The sequence below is a fragment of the Electrophorus electricus genome, chromosome 26 (genome assembly GCF_041902795.1).
Source record: "Electrophorus electricus isolate QZ-2024a chromosome 26, ASM4190279v1, whole genome shotgun sequence".
NCBI classification, from domain to species: Eukaryota; Metazoa; Chordata; class Actinopteri; order Gymnotiformes; family Gymnotidae; genus Electrophorus; species Electrophorus electricus.
In genome coordinates, this window is record NC_137522.1 from 8,348,563 (window position 1) to 8,369,695 (window position 21,133).

Sequence of the window (21,133 nt, forward strand, 5' to 3'; positions counted from 1 at the left end):
TATAGCAGGAGACCCAAGTTCACCTTGCCATATAGCAGGGCAGTCAAAGTTAAAATAACCGAACAGCTAACCTACGTTAGCTGTTAATACGCGAAGAAGCAAACAAATTAAAAATATCCAAGACAGATCCCAGCAGGGAATCTTTAGCTGAAATCAGTAACTAGCTAGGTAAACATTTCCTTCTGTCGTATCGTACAACGGAACACTTAATCTGGCAAGACACAAAAGCGCCTGCCACATGAGACGTGCAGAGGAAACTGCAGTAGGGGGGCGACAGGTCTGTGGGACAGGACACAACCGCATCACGCCGCATACCGACGCACTCTAGGAACCGACACTCCAGCCGCCCGAACAGTCATTACACATCTCTGCTCTCCTCACAATGGTAAGTCGATATTGCCATTGCACGATGTAAAGCGATAAAATATACAGCATATCCTTTGTAACCTTGACGAATTCTCACGGAGATCGCAGTACATGATTCAGCCGGATGCTTTGTTTTATGCTACCTAGACCCGTGTTGCTGCAGTAATACTGTGTGTTTATTTTCAAGTGTTCTGCAGAAATATAAAAACAATTCACATTTTGAATGCGAATATTATTAAATTTGCCATTTTTACGCAGCATTTAAAAAAGTTATAACAACACTGCATATAGTATAACTTCCCTTTCACTCAAATACGCATGCACATGTAAAAAAATAAATAAGATGGAGCTCATAAAATGAGCTCTGTAAGTAATATAAATTGCCAGCTGCCGCCCCCGAATCTTCGTTGTCTTATCATGGTGATGCATTTTAAACCTAGGGAAAGATCACTCTCAACTAACTATATTTTGTCTCAAGTTCCCAGCAAGATTCTGGTTGCTGGCATCCATTAGCTGCACAGTGCTGCTATGTTCACTACACGTGAACCCCTACCCAGCTGACTCAGAAAAAGGCAGGAAGAAGGTGGTGCATGTTCTGGGTAAGACCTAATGCCTCTCCTTGGATACCACTCACCTGCAGTGCCTTGCGTACACAGAGATTTCATCCAGATCCTATACGGTTGGACTGCTGTGGGAGGTGAAAGATGCTTTCATACATGCTCATTTTCATTGGCGATTTATTATTTTTTTTTCCAGATTCGAGTCAAGTGGGCTTTCTAAGATATCATAACAGTTAGAGTAACGCCTTGTGTCCAAACATATTTATTAGTGTTGAAAGCCATTGCACATGATATGATGACACTTTTTAGTCCAATGGGCATCTCAAGATTCTGTCCCTCAGAAGTGGTGATATGATCTCATATGCTGTCCTGATTTTCACCTTGTCCTATGCAGTAAAATAGGTCTTTGCCAATGCTGCCTGCACTGTTTCCATCATGGTGGAAAGCACAATCTTTTGGCAGCTGCAAATGGGCCTGTGACATGACATATTTTTTTTAATTTGGGGCCCTTTTCCCCAAACACATCCATTGCTCTATAGATGTCAAGGACAGGATTAATGTGAGGAGCTGTTTACTGTTTGGCTTTCACTAGCAAACAATGTTAGTGACAAACATTTCCAACAGTTAATGCAGTGGAGAGTTTTAATCGCCAGATGCCAGATCTGAATTCAATCTCTATGATCTCCCTTGAAAAGCTCAGTGTTCAGCTGGCACTTTGTTTAGCTGCCCAGGGCTCTCAGACTCAAAACAAGGATGACTGGAAAATGCCTGCATGGCATCCAACTCCAGGCAGTCTCATGCGACTCGACACAATCTCCACAAAGGAAACCAGGCATGCTGGTTTCAGTGACAGAGACAGTGAAGGATGTTGGCTTGCTTATATAAGATAAGCCAGCAGCTGTCTGTTCAGCAAACCCTGCACGGGGCTTAGGACTGAACTCATCGCAGCTTTGAAATACTCAGTTTCTTAAAACTGGGATTCAGGACACACATTCTCATATAAATGCTAAATAAAGAACTTGAATATCATTGATAATTCAAAAAATGCCATATGAAGCTGAATTTCTTTACACAAAAAATAGAACATGATGACCGTAACATCATTGGAGTGCTTTTGGAAATGGGTCAAACTGGTCTGACCTGTGCTTCCTCTGTCCTGTTTAGAGGACGATACCGGAGCAGTGATAGTGCAGACTGCTCCGGGTAAAGTGGTCACGCACCGGGGAGGTACCATCACCTTGCCCTGCCGCTACCACCATGAGCCCGAGACTGCAGACCCGTCCCGCATTCGCATCAAATGGACCAAGGTGACGGACACCTTTCAGTTTGCAGACGTGTTTGTGGCACTGGGAAGGCAGCAGCGAGTGTTCGGGCCCTACCGTGGGCGTGTTGCCTTGGAGCAGGCAGGGCCCGGCGATGCCTCGGTCGTCATCCACAATGTCACCCTCCAGGACTACGGTCGCTACGAATGCGAAGTCACCAATGACATGGAAGACGACACAGGATTTGTCAGTCTGGACCTCGAAGGTTCGGGCCATTGACAGATTTATCAAAAGGCATCATATATTCAGGTTATGCTGCATAGCTTCAAGTTTTCTGTACTTCTAAAATACTTCAGTTGGAATAGGTGTGTTGGGACAGAGAAAACCTGGCAGGGCACTAGGTCCCCAGGACCAGAATTCAGAAACTCTGGTAAATATTGTAATTAACCCTAGTGGAATGTTGAGGTTTAATTCAAATGTATGAAGGATGAAAAATTATACTGAGTTTAACTTACATGTTCCATTCCCCAGGTGTTGTCTTCCCATACTACCCTCGGCTTGGACGCTACAAGCTCAATTACCATGAAGCAGAAGAGGCCTGCAAGCAGCAGGACGCCATCCTGGCCTCACACTCGCAGCTGCACAAGGCTTGGTTGGAGGGTCTGGACTGGTGCAACGCTGGCTGGCTAGAGGACGGCTCTGTGCAGTATCCCATCTCGCATCCCCGCGATCAGTGCGGCCGCAAGGAGACGCCTGCTGGCGTCCGCAATTATGGCTACCGCCACAAAGAGGACGAGCGCTACGATGCCTTCTGCTTCACCTCCAAGCTTAACGGTGAGGTCCGCCTGCCTCGGGCTAAACTGGGCTCTCTCCCCTCCTCCCTGTGATCTTGCAAAGGCCTCAGGCAGGTGCATGAGGAGCAAGCTTCATTAACCCGACTTGCTGAAAGGCTCCCCCTCCTCCCTTAGGAATCAGCGCCGGCACCGGTGAGCTTTGGCTTGCAGGCGGACCTAATTAAGCAGCCTGCAGGACCATGGGGCACAGGAGCGTGGGCCGTCTGGCCCCGCACTGACAAGATGATGCATCTGCTACAGCTGAATCCTCCAAATCAGATTTTGGAGGGAAATATGATCTATTGTGGCTGCCCGAGTGCATAGTCAGACTGGGACTGTGTTGGAATAATCAGTGTAAAATAATGAGAAGAGATCCAAGAGGCTTTTGAATTAAGTGTGTATAAGTGCATGTATCATTTTACTTATTTTTACATACGAACCATTAGTAGACAAGTGTTGTAATATCAAATGGGTGCGTTTCCACAAAACAATGACAACACTCTGGGTCCACTTACAATTTGGGAAACCAATAAGCTTTTCATTACATCCCCAAAAGAGTTATTACAAAGCACTTTTTACCCTGAAATGCTCACAGCTGGAACAGTTGTAGCTGTTAATTCAACAAAGACCATCTGGTAGACCTTTATAGAACAGCCCTCTGGGAAATATAAGTCAGTATTTCTCTAAACAGGCAGCAGCTGTATCAACAAACAGGGCATTGCTGGGTGAGCAAGAAAGCGGTCAGACACACTTCTTCAGCGAGGAATACTCTCTCACACTCTCGTGAACTCAGGCATACAGTTCAGCTTCAAGAGTGCAATAAAGCTACATTCTGTTTCACGGAGGTTCACAGGACCTCCACAGTCATGATCCTACTTCTGAAATCCCGTGTCATGGAAAGTCCTGTTTTGACAAATTGAGGAATGAATTGAAGCTTTGTACAGTCATTTTGATGGAGTGCACTCGCTGCGCTTGACTGGGAATGCATTTTGAGGCCTCTGCAGTGCTGTATGATTGAAAAGTCAGGGCAGAATTTAGTTTCTCCTCTATTTGGCAACAACAGAACTATGTAATCTCACAGTCTTCGAGATCTTTTTGGTGTACCACACTTCTTTATTCTGTGTGTGTGTGTGTGTGTTTTAGGTCAGGTATACTTCCTCAAACGCTTCAAGAAGGTGAATTACCCGGAGGCGCTGAAGGCCTGCCAACGCGACGGTTCGGCGGTGGCTAAGGTGGGCCAGCTCTTTGCTGCCTGGAGGTTCCAGCTACTGGACCGCTGCGAGGCAGGCTGGGTGGAGGACGGCAGCATCCGCTATCCCATCGTCAACCCTCGTGCCCGCTGCGGTGGCTCCGAGCCGGGCGTGCGGAACCTCGGCTTCCCCGATAAAAAGTTTCGCCTCTACGGGGTCTACTGCTTCCGCAAGAATTTGGGCAGTGCCGAAGCCCAGACCACACAGGCTCCAGTTCGAACCACCGCAAAATTTGCGAACAGTACCGGGAGTATTTGAAACCCGCGCGGTCTGAACCTACCTAGCTCGCGCTGCTTTTCTAGTAGGCTCCCGCATCTTTGCCACAATGACGAAGACGAAGCAGATCAGTTAAGCTTGAGCTCGGGTGTAATTGCGCTTTCTCCCGTTTGCTTAAAATGAGATGTCAGAAGAGAGCCGTGCTTCACGTTCTCTACGAAACTAAGCCTCGAGCACAACTCATTCGCTTCTTTCTTTAGCGCATTTCGTGTGCTGCATGGAGGGCCGACGAGGATTACGCTTCGTTTTTTGTTTGTTTTCCTGCTCACTTGCTTCCGAAAAGTTGCGGGTACCACAGTAACTGGCAGGCGATACGGTCGGAGAGGAATTTAGCTCACGTCGTAACCTATGAGACCGCACATTAGAGGGAGCACTGGCCTGGCCGCCGACCGCGGCGAAGAGCCGAGTCGGGCTGGCGGGAGCTCTGCGCCCTACTCCGCTTTGGATGGTGCTTTGCTTTCCACAGTAGCGTTCGCATCTCTGTAGCAGAGTTAAGTGTGCCATTTACTATGCATATAATACCTGATTATAGGCACAAGTATCTTCAGAAAAAAAAAAGGATGATCGTAATATCCTGAAAGCAATAACTTGCTAAGCATGTGTTTGGTAGTTAAATATTCAGACTTCTATTCCATGAGTAAATGACTGCCTTTCATGCTACAGCTTTACTACCTCATTAGTCGTCAACAATTGCACTATCCATTCAACTGTGACGTGGCACAATATTATCTTCAGTAGGTTAATGCATTTTAGATTAAAGTTATTTACCCGTTTGTTCGTCTTTTTGTTTTTTGTTTACATTTGGTCTAAGAGTCTTTGGCGTAAACGCGCTGAACCTTGACAATACGGGAAAAGAAAAGTAGCTTGTAACCATGACAATAAGTGCTTTTAGAAATTGCGGTTCCTAACGGCTTTCGCCGCAGCGTAATGTTTAAAGTGTGTTCGAGGCTGGCAAACACTTGGGAATATATTTGCTGATCTAAAGCAAGCACATTAATGCTGGAATTTCAAGGGATGAAGGTAACAATGAATAAACCTGACATAATTAGGCCACAATAGCAAGCTGTGTATTTTGCTTAGTAGTATATTATCTAGAAAAGTACTTGAGGCATGGTTGCTACTGAGATAAAATTCAAATAAGCACAGGGTCAACAAATGAATCATAATATGTCGCTTTTGATCAGATATTTAAGAAAATGCATCACATGGGTGTAGTTTTCACCGTAAAAGCATTTGTCAATATCAGTTTACTACTTAAGACATGGTATTTTTGTGTAAGGCGATCACATACTTGACGTGAGAGGCTTGGATTGTGTATTAGGTTTATTAAGGGGCCAGGCATCTTCAGAACGGCAATAAGGAGACTGGTGGAGAAAAGGGTTGGTGATCGTGAGCCGATGTGACATCCTGCACCGGAGAGCGCTGGCTTTTCGTTTCATTTTGACCCGTTTTTTTCTTCCCTCAGAATAAAGTGAAATTAGGCGACCCCGGAGCAACTGAGTGGACCCCGAGGGTAAATGGAGCCGAATCACAAAGCACAAGCCACCATATGTGTCCCATTTCTCAGCTGCTGACAGCAGGTTAGGAAAGAAAATCAGGCGCAATAAGATATACAGGCTCATGGGGGGGTAATACAAAAGACCTCCACAAAGACATGGGCAAGGTGAAGCCCCAGACACCTCTCCTGATTGGCTTAAAGTAAAGCAGAGTTTTCTGAACGGACAAAAATCCATCTATTGTCATAGCAGCTGAGGCAGCAAATACGCAGCGAAATATATAAACAATCCTGTTCTTAACAGAATTATTCCCAACAAAACGTACACAGTTATAAAAGGGTACTACATTCATTTCTTTAGGCAAACATGAAGCTCTACTGGAGTATAAAGATGCTGAGGTTGTGCTGTATACATAATGAATTAGAAACAGTCATAGAAGAGAGTAATTGGCTAAACTGTTTAAGGGAAAAATTCCCTGGAGCAGAAGCATTTAAATTTACAAATCATCACAGCTAATTTAAAGTGTTAAACATTTAATGAAGCATTTTGTAGATAATGAATCTGTGCATATATCAACTATTCTTCAGCACGCCTCCAACAGAGGGCTTTCATTTTTTGTTTGTTTACACTGTGTTCTCTTGGAACAGAAGCCCCACTGTTAAGCAATTTGATGCTGTCATGCACCCAGGTCATCAGTAAATACAGTGCTTAGGATCTGAGGCAAAAGAAAAGCAGAAGGTTAATGAAACAATGTGGGTGTTTGCTGGCCTGAGCAGGTCATACGGTTCAAGAGAGCACAGGGAACGAGGATATTAGCTGAGTGAGTGTGAGCGCACGTGGCACGTACACTGCTCAATGCCATGCCATAGCAGCACTGACCTTCATGTCAGTTGAAAGAGACTCATCAAAACCAGCATGCATCAGCAATGTCTTAGGCCTTTGGACCGAGCACCAGATGCAACAAACAGATGCACAGTCTGATCAGTTTGTGACACCAGTGCAAATCAACACTGTTGTGTGGCATGAAGTTTAGGCAAGAGCCCAGCAGATCTCCTACCAGAGGCTATGCAGGGCTCATCACCTGGAAGTGGACCAGCAGTTTGCTCTGCAGATATCCTCGCTGCCCCCACAGCCAGTGAGGCGTGGAAATCCTTTTGTACAGAAGATACACTAAGCCACTTAATGAAGGAAGATTTCTGGATCACCAGCCATGGCCCCAGAACAACAGCACACTGGGTACATGAACCCAGAAGAACATACTGTCTCTGCCAGCTCATAATACCAACATCAGAGCAAATGTATCTGTTTTCTGTTTTTTTTTTTTTTTTTTTTTTTTTTTTTTGCCTGCTTTGCATGTCACACTACTTTAAAAGCTATTAGTGGCTGAGGACTCACCATCTGCACAAACATCATTATCCTGTTAAATGCAGCTGCACTTGCAGGGATTAGCAGACCTGTTCCATTCATCAGAGGTTCTGTTAGAATGATAAATGGGTTTAGGGAGGGGTATTAACCTTTGGATACCGCTGAATCGCACCGTGTTTATGAAGCAACTGCGTAATTGCATTCCATAGCTGAAGAGAAAGTAACTCCTTGCCAGTTTAGAATATGAGTTGTATATACAGCCATAATCAAGGACATGTCACTACTCTGTTCCTAAAAAAACACTGTTTCCATATTTTTGAGTATAATTGTTTGTCAACCGCTGAAAAACTGGTATTTACAATCTAGTGTTTGTCAGTCTAGTAATTCTAAACCCTCTAGGGCAAAGAATATCTAAGAATATGTTTAATCTATCAGTGAATGCTCTTCTGTTGTTCAGAAGCTCTCTCTCAAAGCTGTGTGTTTATAGTGCTGCTCTGTGTTGAGTTTGTTATCCTGCAGGGAGAAGCGTCTCGGACTCATTCCTAGCAACATTAACCCAAGTACTCGGCTTTGTGTTTAATGAGGACGGTGAGTCCTTGCAGCACGTGGACCTGTTCACCCATCAATCATCTTCAGTGTCTCTCCACAGCTGTGAAATATTCCATCTGCTGGTGGTTTGTTCAAGTCATTGTTAAGTTCACTCTGACGTGAACCAACCAGAAGCATTTATTTGAGTAAACAAAACAGAATAACAAACTACAGCTTCACTTCAAAAGTAACTGTTAATCTTGGGTAAATTGTTGTCAGTATAGTTATATTTAAAAATGAAATGCACTAGATATGGGCATGTGAACCCCTGCCTGCTAGCAAGAGTAGCATGTTTTAGAAATATAAATAAAGACTGTTCTGCTTTTGCTCTTAAGGTGCTTTATACAGAAAGATGGTTATGAAATGTGTGAATAGTGGTTCTATCAATATCATAACCCTCCATAAACACCTGAAGAAACCTGAAACCTGGCATGATAAATAATTGCTATTTTGAGGTATATATCAAATAAAAGCAGATTAAACAAAAATGTAATTCTAAATAAAAAGCTACTGGATGGTTGACAAATCATTTGTGACCAAACCTAAAACGTGTACCCAAAGCATTGCCTTTTTTTCATTAGAGATACACTTGTAATGATTAATTAAAAGACCCTTGTCATTTCTTACTGTGGTTTTCCCACAGTGAATGCACAATCAAATCCACTCCTGAGCATTTGAATCCACAAAAGTGTTTTATAAACCAAAAGATAAACATTTCGTTTGAGACTGGTGTCCTTGGTACCTCCTCCACCTTTTAAACTTTGAAAAGTGACAGATGTAAGAAAATGTGTACTTTCCACAGCAGAAGAATTTTTTTCCCATGTGTAGCATCGAATGGAATAATGAAAGCTGGGCTCAGTGTAGTGTGGCTGGTTCTAGTCCATTTAAAGTGCTATGGAGTCCAAACAAGTAAACAAAGAACAAAAAGTAGTACTGATTCAATCCAATGCTTTTAATCGATCATTTTTTAGGCAAAGAATATAATACAATGACAGGACTAGAAGTCATAAGAACACTTATAAATACTGATCAGTACATGTGGACCACATTCACACAGTGTGACTTGACATCTTAGTAGCTATTGTGGGGAAATATTGCTGGAAGGAAAACAAGTTTAAATGTAATGTGTTAGATATCATACCATTTCTACTAAGATGTCCTGCAAGCAAACATCAAAGCAATGTTTCTTTTTGATGTGTTTGTATTATGTTCTCTTGCACTGTGTGCAGATAGAGAGTTAGGCTGTGTGACTGAGGTCCATGACTCTAAGCAACAAACACATCTAGACGTCATTACAAAGGGGAAAAAAATAAAGCAAAACAAATGAATGAAGAAGGACAGAGTCCCACAGAGTATGCACATGGCAGAGCTGGGGAATGGTGCCACACTGTCCTAAAGCTGGAGGTGCATGCCTGATCGTCATGACTGCCACTTCGTACGTCATCAGAGTGGCTGCTGGTATTTCAGCAGAACCTTCTCAGCTGTTACAGTAACTGGAACTGATCTTTTGCTGGAAATTAGTTGCTAAAAGATTCTGTATTGTAGAAATGGAACAACATAACCGCTACTAGATAGAAAATCAACAATTTGAATCCCAATAGGAAAACACTGTATTAAACAATTTACATAATTGCCAAGGAAACTTGAGCTAATGGCAAGGATCCTTTGACACTACCAGAAAAGCCAGATTAATAACAGAAACCAAACCAAGGACCAGTGCTTTGACTACCTCTCACAGCTGGGGCAGTCCCTACTGGGCCCCACCAGCCCTGCTGGGGATGATGCATCTCAGATGACTTGCCTATTCTCTCTGACATTCTTAGAAAGCTATCACCAAACACACCGTCTATATGCAAAATCTGTTTAAACGAGCTGAGCTCAGTTTTATTGCCAGGTTTATCTGAGAAGGAAGAGCCTATGTCGAATCCTCCACTGATCAGAGGGCAAACTGCAAAATCAAATGTAGACCTATGGGTAAAAATGGGAAACACCAGAGGTTAGTATGCTAAGCAGCTGTGTCTGGAACAATCACTGCCACAGGGGGCCAAACTCCATTCCTCGTTATGCTAATCCCCCTTTTATGAAACCATCCAATCAGAAACATTTCCCCTGGTCAGAGATAACATGGTGAGAATGAGATATGCTCCACACACTGCTCATACTAAGTGGTGTAGTTGGCGGCAGATGATGGATGTGCAATGCTAACATGAAGAGATTAAATAGAGGTCACTGTTGTTCGCTCGCCTCTCAAGTGGCTCCCACTGCCATATTTTTCAAACTTGTACACCAATGTAAATAAGTAGGGTCACTTCCTCCAGTGTGTGCTTTTGAATATAAAGTACTTTTTTTTTTTTTTTTTTCCAACAGGCACTGTTTGGAAACAAAGCAAATGGTAGTTTGAACAAAGACTGTTGATAAAGCTGCTGATTATGCATTACATGTTAGGTATTTTCCACAAAAAGCCAATCCTCTCTAGCAGTGGAAACATAGGAGACAGATGCTGCCTACGTGGGGATGTGTTCCAGAAACCTAGCTAGACTGTGGACAGTCTAGTGACAGTGACATTAACGGTAATGCCTGCTGAATTTTCAAGGTATATATTCAAGGTATCATTCATTTCCATTACATTTTAGAGACCTGTTTACATTTGAGTTCTTCATACTCTATAGAGTAGTATTACCACTGTTAGCATAGTGAGTAAGGCTAATTTAACTTACACTCAGACGCACCATTTTTCCCTGAATATACGCTTGGTTGAAAGTGAATAAAAGACTTGCCTCTTTGTAGTGTTATAATTTAAAAAAGAGGACAAGAGCTTCAGGAGATTGAGGAGAAATCCTCAACATTAATTAAGCATGCTTGAAAAAGATAAATTGTGCAGATATGAAGACAATTCTTTTCTGTCACCTTATATTGTACTCGTCATTGACAAAGCGGTTAAAGGTAGTGAGGAAGATTTTTGACAGAGCTGCAGGGAGGCAAAATGAAGGGTGAAGTGTAATCTGTAGGGGAACGGAGACAGCCAGAGAGAGTAGCAGCGTTGGCCTTAGAGAACGCCAGCATAAAACAGAAACGGGGGCTTGGCCTTTTTATTTAGTGGCAAGACAGGGAGAAAGGCAGAGGGGCGCTGCAGTCCTGATTGCAGTAAGCCATCAACAGCCCTTTTTGGAAAACAGGACACGCACCTGTTAGTACTTAAAAAAAAACATAGACCAAAAAAAGTTCTTCAGATCACAGCGAGCACAGGCCACCGTTTCCGTTAAAAAAAGTGTCTCCCGTGACAATTTTCATAAAAGTTTTCTCTAAGCGTTTTTACCCCATGACCTTAATTGTTACTCTTCTTGGTAGATCTGAGTTTTTCCCCAAGAGCCCTTTTGACATTTGGCATAACACCATCTGGATGAGACCTTCTCCCTCTGTCTGCGGTGTAGGTGCTCTTATCGTCTGTCCCCTCCTCAACTACTTACTCTGCTTTCATGAGCTGATTTTGGGTGCACGGGCTGCTTCCTAAAGGTCACAGTAAGCCCTGCGTCACTGGGCCTGCTTGACGTGGCTCATATGGGGCTGAACGCTGTTAGGAACGGACACTTCTCTGTATCACTCTCTTAAACACACAAGGGCTGACAAAACTATTTCTCCGTGAGCGAGTGGGACAATAATCCCCACTCGTCATCACAGTAGATCTCAACGGAATAGGCAGTAGGTATTTTTACCTATTATTTTATTTTACGTTAATTATTTTTTTTATCAATTTATTTAAATCAATATCAAAGCCTCAAACCTTAAAACCATATTCTAGCCAAACCTAGGTAGAAAATGTCATTCAAGGGTTCAAAAGGTACAACTGCCAAGGTGTCTCGCACCTCCAACTGGCAGGTTAACTGAAAATCCCATTTTTATCACTTCATGTAAATAGGGTCAGTAGACTGTGAGTTCATACATAGTTTCAGTGTATTTGCACTATGATCAAGCAGCTAGCTTCCAATAAGAAGACAAACTAGTAGCGTGCCCTCATTCTGACACTGAATCACCACAGAAGTTCGAAGGACATGTTGAAAGGTTAATGCAGTAAAATAATGGCAGGATAAAGGCATTTTGGCATTTAAAAAAAAATTTTTTAAATAGTTTCTGGTCGGCTGTCCCTTTTCCGCAGATAAAACCAATACATTGAAGAAATCAGAATCAAATACAATGTTAGGAAGCATAGAGGGAAATTATGAGTGGGAGGACTTTTAAATGCTGAGGTTTGAGGCAACTGTGAAATGATTTTAACTTGATATTTGGATCATAATAATTGAGGGCTTTTAGCTCAAATTAACTGTTATTAATATTAATATTTCAAACTTAAGGTAAAAGGAAAGTTTGAAAATAATTGCACTAAGTTTGGCCAAAAACTGTGTTTATTTTTCTTAACTCTGAAGAGGAGGAAATGATGAAAAAACAAAACAAAACAAAAACAAAACAAAACAAACAAAAAAGGCTTCAGTTGCAACCATATTCCTAATGTCACCTCTGTGGCAAATGAATGTTAACACTAAGACAAAACGATACTGAGCAATCTTCCAAAATCATAATTACCACCACGGCTCTCAGTGAAAACACAATGACCTATTCAGAATTACCATTTAGTTAAGATAATCTCTTACAAACAGCTAACCAAAGTCAACAGAGGTCAAGAAATACCCTCTAAGGAACATGAAAGCATAACTGAGAGTAGTTCCCTGGCCATTCTAATTCTGATATGGCATTTTGAAATGAAACTCAGGACTATATTTACACTTTTGTACCAAATCACAACTTTTTATGTAAAAGTACAGTACATGACCAAAGAGAGTTTTCAACACTAAAGGTATGATTGAACTCCCCTGTCTAGGTTGATAAAATGACATGGAGCAGGCAAAGAGACAAACAGCTTAACAGTGAACTTGACAAAAGAATTAAAATCGCAGTCTGTGTGGGGTCTAACACCAACCCTCATAGGGTGGAGCTGGACAGACGCTGGGTGATGGGACAGAATGGTGTATGTGGATCAGGAGCAAGGGGAACTTCATTTTGGAAATAGAGGCAAGGTTGTTGTTGTTGTTGTTTGTTGTTGTTGTTGGGGTTTTTTTGGTTAGAAATGGCCACGAGTCTCCTGTCCACCCCGATGACCCCCTGAGCTATGCTTCCTGTGCTTTCTGCGCTCATGGTGAGACTTGTGATGGTGGCGCCGGTAGCGATGGGATCTCCGAGCTGTAGAGAGAGAGAGAGAAAGGCAGGGCAAACAACTGAGCAACAAGCCACGCAATGGAAACTTTCGCTCTGTGATCTTCAAAAAAACCCCTAAAAAATCTTTAAAAAGCCTTATTCATGTACACCCCTTGGTAAAACCTGAAAGAAAAAGTCAATACCAAGCAGAGGCTGATCACTCACACTTTGTGCAGAGGATTCTGGGGCGATCCCATTTGCCGTTGGCCCGGCACCTGGCTGTGGGGATGTGGCGCTGGAGGAAGCCATCCGCACACTGATAGCGCACCACTGAGCGGATATCATAATGCGAACGCTTGCGACCGATGAGGAACGCATTGTCAACTGTGGGAGGGGAGCCACACAGCACTGTGAAGACAGAAAACAATCCCAATGCAATACCTGCATAAGTTAGACTGAATAACAGGTCCAGAAGCTGTGTATATACTCCCATGTTACCTGGGCAAATCCAATCTTTAAAATGCAACTCTGAACAAAACCAGTTGTTAGTGTTGTATGGTTTTCTGCAGTTCCCTTCTCTTCCGTTAGGTGGCAACCTTGAAGCTTATACGCTGGGCTTCTCTCCTCTGCGACTGCAACTTAATCAAGTCTGTTCCTTTGCTGTGGTGAAACAGGAAGCACCACAGGGAACCAGTTTGTGGAGTGGAGACCAGTGCTTACAGGACCTCAGATTACATTTTGATCCTCATGTATCAAAATCTACAAACAACTGATCACCATCCCAATCACTTCAAGTGCAACATCATGAAGCTGAGATCAAAGTCTTATGGACTAAACCTGGGTGAATGGCTAGCATTCCAAATTTCACCTGTTCCCTTTGCAATGAGCCTCTCTCTGTCAACCCCAGACAACAAGCCTGGGCCATCAACCCTCATACAGGATTACATACCCTGTTTGGAATTAAACCCACGCTGGTGAGAACACCCAAAGGCTGTGTGTTGTACAGACTAATCAGAGGCGCAGAGAGGGGAAGATTGATCGCAGTCATCTCATGCCAATTGCTGTTGACATGTGTCATCCTAAAGCTCCTGGAGGCTCTTGGGCTTGTGGGGCCTCTTTGTGTGGACACAGTGAGAGATTGGCCCCTCTGGGGGAAGGAATGCAGCCAAATGTCCGCATGAAAAGCCCTACTGTTCCACGAAATACAAAAGACCTGGATCGATATCACTGAGGAGAGGCCTAAGCCTAAGAGAGCAGAGGGCTCCTGGCTCCTGCCATTCAGACAAAAATGCATTTCCCATTTCCCTCCATTAGCTGTACTATATAAACCAGACATGCAGAAGGGGCTTGTTTTTCCCAGTGCATTGATCAGTGCTCTTCTCTTATTCTTACTCCTGAATGGAGGCAAGAGGACATTTCACAGATAAAAGTCAGTAGCTTATAGCAGCCGTGGAAACGTGTGAGAAAATACACTACAGGTATTATAGAAATCAATGGTTGCGAGTCCAGGCACAGCAGTTCAGGATGTTACGTTTACCCTTTGTTTACAGACAAAGCCTAGCAGGCCGATTTAACACTACACCCACAGGTAGGACATTCTCTTTCTGACTCAGCGTTTACGACTGCCTAGAACACTCAGCCAGGTCCCTTTCTCCAGCAAAAATGCTGCTCATAGGCTATCTGTCACTTTGAAAAACACATGCAGTGGAGCCACACAAGACATGTATTCACAAACGCTATTATATGTTTTAGCCTATATACCACATGCACCAAATCTTCAAATCATATATATATATATATAAATTGTTTTTGGCCTTGCATGAAAAGTGCTATTCAGAGAACTTAACAAAAAAGTTAGCTATTTTTGGACTGCCATGGTGACAGGCACTGCAGACACTTATTTTGATAATGTAGAATTAGAGAGCTACAGGATATGAGTAATGCTTTATATTAGCATTTTTAAGCTACTAGATGTCTTTTGTACAAGAAACGTTCTTTTGATTTTTGATGGGGAAAAGAACGAAGTAGTTACATATGCATGACATATGAAATTGATTCAGAAAGCAGATATGGCGACAGGAGACTACTGTTTTAGTGGACAGGTATTTCACTGTGTTCTTCAGTCATACCAAAATCTTTACATTTTCATGTCAACATGCCAATGTACACCAATATATGTCAATGTCTAGGACCGTGGGGACTGCCAAAAGCGATGCAGCCTGTCAAAAATCATAGCAAGATCATCCGAAGGCAGTGTGGTGTTTGGAACTAGTGGATACTAGCTAACCATTCCACTGGAACCGTGCCCCTATGTGCACACCCAACATGGGAAAAGGATTACATGGTAGAAAATGAAATGTAGATGTAGTGGGAGACACGATGAGCAAAAACCATCTTACTGCCAGTGTGCTGTGTGTCTTTGTAAGGCAGGTCTTGAGAACAGCTTAAAGGAGCACGCCCAGAACGGTACCTGACTTAGGAGGCCAAAGTTCATAAGCTTCCCCTCCTCTGCTGTATGGAAACCCCTTGTGTTGTTTTTGATATATTTGTTTAGATTTTTAACCTTTGTCTTTAACCTTTAACCTTTGCCCTATATTCCTGCGGTTTGACCCCTGGAAAAATTGCTTATTTTCAAAATGTATATATTATAGCTGCAATCATACCATTACCTTAAAAAAGCTCCAGTTAGTGAAATTACTTTTATGTGTAAATACAGATTTATGAAAAAGTGACCGCAAATCTGCCACAGCTTGTGTGGGAGTCTCGGTGTTTTATCTAAGAGAACTATAAGGGAAGTAAGCCATGGAACGCACTATGAAACCCTCTTTCAGCGTGATGTATCTGCTCTTGTCTGTATGCATACCAATGCAAATAATTACATCACACTTTATGAAGTTGACCCAGGTAACAGCCCAATATTTGGTCTAATGTAGAGAATAATGTTTAAAAATCCTACGACTATGTATACTTGGGTTATATTACAATCTTTTACCACATTATCATTTGCAGTAGAAGGAAATATACAGAACTAAGACAGTTAGCTGCTCCTGCAAAATCTGTCAACAGTATGTTGAGTCCAATTGTGTTCATATTACAAAGTGACAAACATATAACCTGTTCTGTCACTACCCCAATCAGTGTTGACTTTGAAGGCCCCAGATTGTGAGTCTGCTAACGACCTGCAGTGAAGCATGCTGGGATGTGCTAATCACAGCGATGAGGTGATTTCTTGATTCATCCATCTGCTGTGATTGAAGTGTAAGAATCAGTCTCAAAATATCACCAACTGCTTCTACTTGACCTGTGATTGGACCTCCAACCTCTGATGAGAAACGCTCTGTCTAGCAGAAATTAGGAAACACATGATCCATTATCACCAAGTTCCATATATTTTTGAAGCATAATACCTTACAAAAGCAGTGGTAATTCTGATAGCTCAGAAAGGGCCATTCTTGCCTGCAGGGAGATCAGTCTTTCGGTTGGAATGGGGAAGACATGGTCAGTAGGCCACCACAGAAGCTCCGGCACTGGCTGAGACTCTGGGGAGAACTTCCCTGGTGCGCTTGGCTGTGTCTCAGTCCCCTCGAACAGAGACGGCCGACTCGGCCGACTCTCTACTTCATATGCAAATCTGCGAACGGCTTGAGCATAATGAGCTCCCTGAGGAATAGCGTGGATAAGTCATATCATGGCCAGGTGGCGCAGTGGGTCTGAGGAGGATCATGTGTTATAAAATCTGTTATAATGACCTTCATGACCAGCCTTCTCTCACATGATCACTGCTGTTCGCATTCAATTCTGTCTGAAGAGACATGACAGGATGGAGGAAGGAGGATGCAGCAATCGCACTCTCCAACAGCTTAAAGGAAGAGATGAGTACCTGATCATGACATCACGTCATATACGGTATATATCATTAATATGATATGATATTTGATATATGATGTGATGAGACAGTAATTCAGATCAAAATGTGCAGATATCACGTAACGATCTGACACTAGTGTTATGAGTTCATCTGCAATCTACATGAAGCTTCAGAAATGCTTCAGAAATGCAAGCCGAAGCACGCTGACTTAGACATTAACGCACCCGATCTCCTTCCAGTCCCATGTTGCTGAATGAACTCTTCCACGCAGGTCACCTGACAACATGTGATGAAGTAGTAGGCAGTAGTAGCTTAGTGCTTAAGGAACTTGTAATCGGAAGGTTGCTGGTTCAAGCCCCACCACTGCCAAGTTGCCACCAGTGGGCCCCTGAACAAGGCCCTGAACCCTCAAATGCTCGATTTGTACTCAGTCACAATTGTAAGTTGCATTGGACAAAAACGTCAGCTAAATGTAAATGAATTAATGCGAGCTGGTAGAGGAGCATCACCACCAGGGTGTTAAAGGAGGAAAACATGGTGGTGCAGAAGCATGGTGGACGTCTTAAGTAAGCTGCGCAGACTGCGGTGTAGAGTGTGAGGTGGTAAGTGTACAGTAGCTTGGTGCTCTTCTCTTGGCTCTTGCTGCCCACTCTCACACTCGTGTATGCCCACACACACACACACACCTGTGCCTTTCTTGCAGATGTAGGGCAGGATATAGTTGCAGGGCACGTCGTTCCACTTGCCATTCTCATGGGCGATCATCACCACGCAGTCCTCTCCGCCCGCAAAGAAATTATCTGGCTGGTTCTGCCTCCAGTTCTCATATTGCTGCAGGAAGCACAGGGATATTTCAGACCCGAAACCCATTCCCATTTAATGGATCCTGCCATATTTCCAATGCATTACAAATTCATTTCTAGATACATAAATTTGGTTTGAGATCCTAGATGTAAACATTCGCACGAACGTTTTGGAACTGGAGAAAGTTGGGAAAAGGCAATAAACGTTTCAGTGAGAACGTGCTCTACCTTAGAGATTCTTAGGGCTTTGAGATCTTTTGTTCTTCTACTTAAGGAGCAAAACAGCAGTCACAAAAAGCACCATGATGAGCAGTTTTTAGTCAGAAGTTGCACCTGTAATGTGTTGGGTCAGTGGCAGCTGTCTCTCCCCCCATCCTCCTCTTTCTCACAGAGGAAGAGGACTGCACTGCACCCTGCTTTCTTCTAGCCCCCAACAGCAGACATGAGGCTGAACGTCTCGCTTTCAGATTATTGCAGTATTTTCAGGGAGTCAAACCCATAAACTGCCATGATTCCCAGTATAGGAGAACCGGTCTACTGTGATATCAACGTTTACCAATAATGTATGAAACACTTATTCAACACAACATGCCAAGTGTATGACTCTAACAGCCTAACTGTGTACTGCAGGATGAATGAGCCTGAGGCTTCACCAGATCCATGTTGTCTGTCCACTGGAAGTCCTCCTCCACTGTCCTGTCGTTCAGACCGATCCAGGTGTTCTCGTGGCTCATAGCTGTGGTAGAGGAAGGGGAAACAGTCAACCTCTCTATAAAAGTTGAACCCAGACACTGCATCTGCTCCCATCCTTTTACTTTCAAAGGAATACTGCACACCTGCTCCAAGTGACCATTTCCCACCACTCAGCACTATATAAGAGCAGAATGTTCTGTCAGATTCCATAATTGCCAGAATGGCATGTTTTGTGTTTCCCCCGAGTTACAAGCGTCCTGTGTAGCGACGGGTTTCATTTGTAAATCTCCTTGCGACCTATTTTCTTTCGTGTGCTGTTTGTGACAGAGCAGGTTCTGAACAACATTCCCGCACAGCCACGGGCCCAAGGCCTGACTATCCTGACAGCCAGTGGATGCCACTGACAGCTGCTCTTCTACAAAAGGTTGCACAAAAGGTTAAGACCCCTTAGGTCTTTAATCTCAGGGTATTCTCTGCTCCAAACACTGCGCCACAGGTTGCCAACAGAGCGCGTGCCAAAACAGGCTTCCCTATTCTCCATAATGCCTTTATGAGGATTTTTTTAAGAGGAGAATGTAATAGAATTTCAATCATCGTGTTACTGATTAACATCATTATAGGGACCATTAGTCTTTCTAATGACTCTTCTGCCTTTATCACAGGGGTGGAGACTTGCTTTTTTTCCGAGACGATTAAGTGCACATTTTTGGTAAATGCATCGTGGCTCTTATTGGAGAGAAGAGGTTGAGAAATGGTGACAGACAGCATGCAGGGTCTTCGGTGCCAATCCGCGTGTCTTAGCTTGTGGTGACAGCAGGTATACTGTAATTCTATGTCTTATGAGTATAATAGCAGCCTTTACCTTTTCCCACATCCTAATGAAACCTAATTTGACCACATCCTTATTAAATTAAAGTCATAGAGAATGCAGCTAAATATGTGATGTTTTAAGGATTTTAAAGGATGTCCCGCAGAAGCAGGATGCAGCTGGATGAACCAGGTGAGGGACTGACTGTTGATGAAATCCTGCTCTTCGCTGGCGTGGACACTCGCCAGGTGGCCGTCGTGCATTCTACAGCCTTTCTCCGCGTCCTCCCAGGTGCGCCGGTGGGTGTAGTACCTGTAGCAGTGACCGTGGAACTTCCTCCAGTTATGATCACAGCCCTCGGTGTCTACAGATAGAGAACAAGAGAGTGAGAGAGAGAAAGGCTGTGTGAGAAAGAGAATGTGTGTGTGTGTGTGTGTGTGTGTGTGTGTGTGTGTGTGTGTGTGTGTGTGTGTGTGTGTGTGTGTAAGTGGTGGGGGCTTTCAGTCCATTGACATCCAATGAAAAGTCAATAAATCTGCCTCCCTGCTCTTCTATTTCTCTCTCCCCCTTGGTCTCTCTCTCTCTCTCTCTCTCTCTCTTGCTCTCATACACACACACACAAACACACATAAACACCCCCCCCTCACACACACACACGCACATACACAGTGAGTAATCCACTGTCATACACACATACGCCAGCTCAATTGTAAGCCCAGCTTCAGCCCCCCCTACAGAGACATGTCTGACTGTTTCATTTCCTCTGCTGGGTCTCAGTGCTCTGGTTCTCTCTAATCCTTGTCTGCTGTGCGCTCTGAGTGAGGAGCAGCTTAGCATTAGTAGAAAAGACAGCCGTCCAGAGGAATGTCTTCCACTGCTGAGCCCAACACCTAATTAAGCTCTGACACATCCCTGTCCCAACAGTCTATCCCCACTCTCTGGGGTATCGCAACATCTGGGCAAAAAAGGAAATCTGCACCCTCTTATGTGTTTGTGTATGTGTGTGTATGTGCATATGTGTATGTGTGTGTATGTGTATTAGACAGGCTGTGTGCAGGGAGGTTTTAAGCCCATATCAGCACCCTGGCCAGCTACTTTTGCGAGGCTCAGTGCATTGTTCACCCCTCCACAAATCCACCCCTCCCTTGTCTCTTGGGAAATCTAAAGTGTCACCAACAAATTGGCCAATGCAGACTGGGCTACGTGGGACTGTGCTTAGCATTCACACACACAAAGTCCCAGGATGAAGAGAGGAGGGGTGTGGTGAGCTGAAACACATCAATGTAAAAGGTGTGTGTTGGGGGGTGTATGTTTGGGGTCTGCTGTTTGAACACCTCTGATGACCTTTTCTGCAGCCCACGTGTGACGTGTAGCAGGCTGATCCTCTCCTGCTCCTGTCAGTGTCTGTCATCCCTCATCTTTCACCCGCACACTCTCTCTTTCACCCGCACACTCTCTCTTTTATATCGCCGCTTACAGGATATGAACAACATCAGATTTCTCTTCAGTGTAATTAAAACAAAAAGATTTAAAATGGGAAGAAATGTAAATAAGCATAAATTCCTAAGTCCATTATCAAACTGAGCATGCAAAAATAACTACAAAATTATTTTGGAATCTTTGCCATATGATGGGATTCTCAGAGAGCAAAACACAAACACCCACATACCCAAACACAAACCCAAAAAAACCATATACATGCTCACACACACACACACACACACACACACACACACACACACACACGCACGCACGCACGCACGCACAAGCACAGAGGT

At 43.6% G+C, this 21,133-nt stretch overlaps 2 protein-coding genes across 4 annotated transcripts in view; one reads left to right on the top strand and one right to left on the bottom strand.

Annotated features, from left to right (window-relative positions):
• The first annotated feature begins 237 nt into the window (after positions 1-237).
• hapln4 (hyaluronan and proteoglycan link protein 4) lies at positions 238-5,320 on the top strand. Its single transcript, XM_027008125.3, has 5 exons — positions 238-385; positions 845-965; positions 2,091-2,453; positions 2,720-3,022; positions 4,165-5,320. The coding sequence occupies exons 1-5, from the start codon at positions 383-385 to the stop codon at positions 4,527-4,529; spliced, it is 1,155 nt and encodes a 384-aa protein (XP_026863926.2). The 5' UTR covers positions 238-382; the 3' UTR covers positions 4,530-5,320.
• Positions 5,321-12,378: 7,058 nt separating this feature from the next.
• ncanb (neurocan b) overlaps positions 12,379-21,133 on the bottom strand; it is an 83,433-nt gene continuing 74,678 nt past the window's right edge. For all 3 annotated transcript variants that reach the window (XM_035523354.2, XM_035523351.2, XM_035523353.2), the window contains 5 exons: positions 19,561-19,719; positions 18,508-18,590; positions 17,738-17,882; positions 13,409-13,591; positions 12,379-13,228 (listed from right to left, as the gene is read on the bottom strand). In XM_035523354.2, the coding sequence (XP_035379247.2) occupies positions 13,110-13,228; positions 13,409-13,591; positions 17,738-17,882; positions 18,508-18,590; positions 19,561-19,719 (689 nt within the window). In that variant the 3' untranslated portion in view covers positions 12,379-13,109. The remainder of the gene's footprint in view (positions 13,229-13,408; positions 13,592-17,737; positions 17,883-18,507; positions 18,591-19,560; positions 19,720-21,133) is intronic.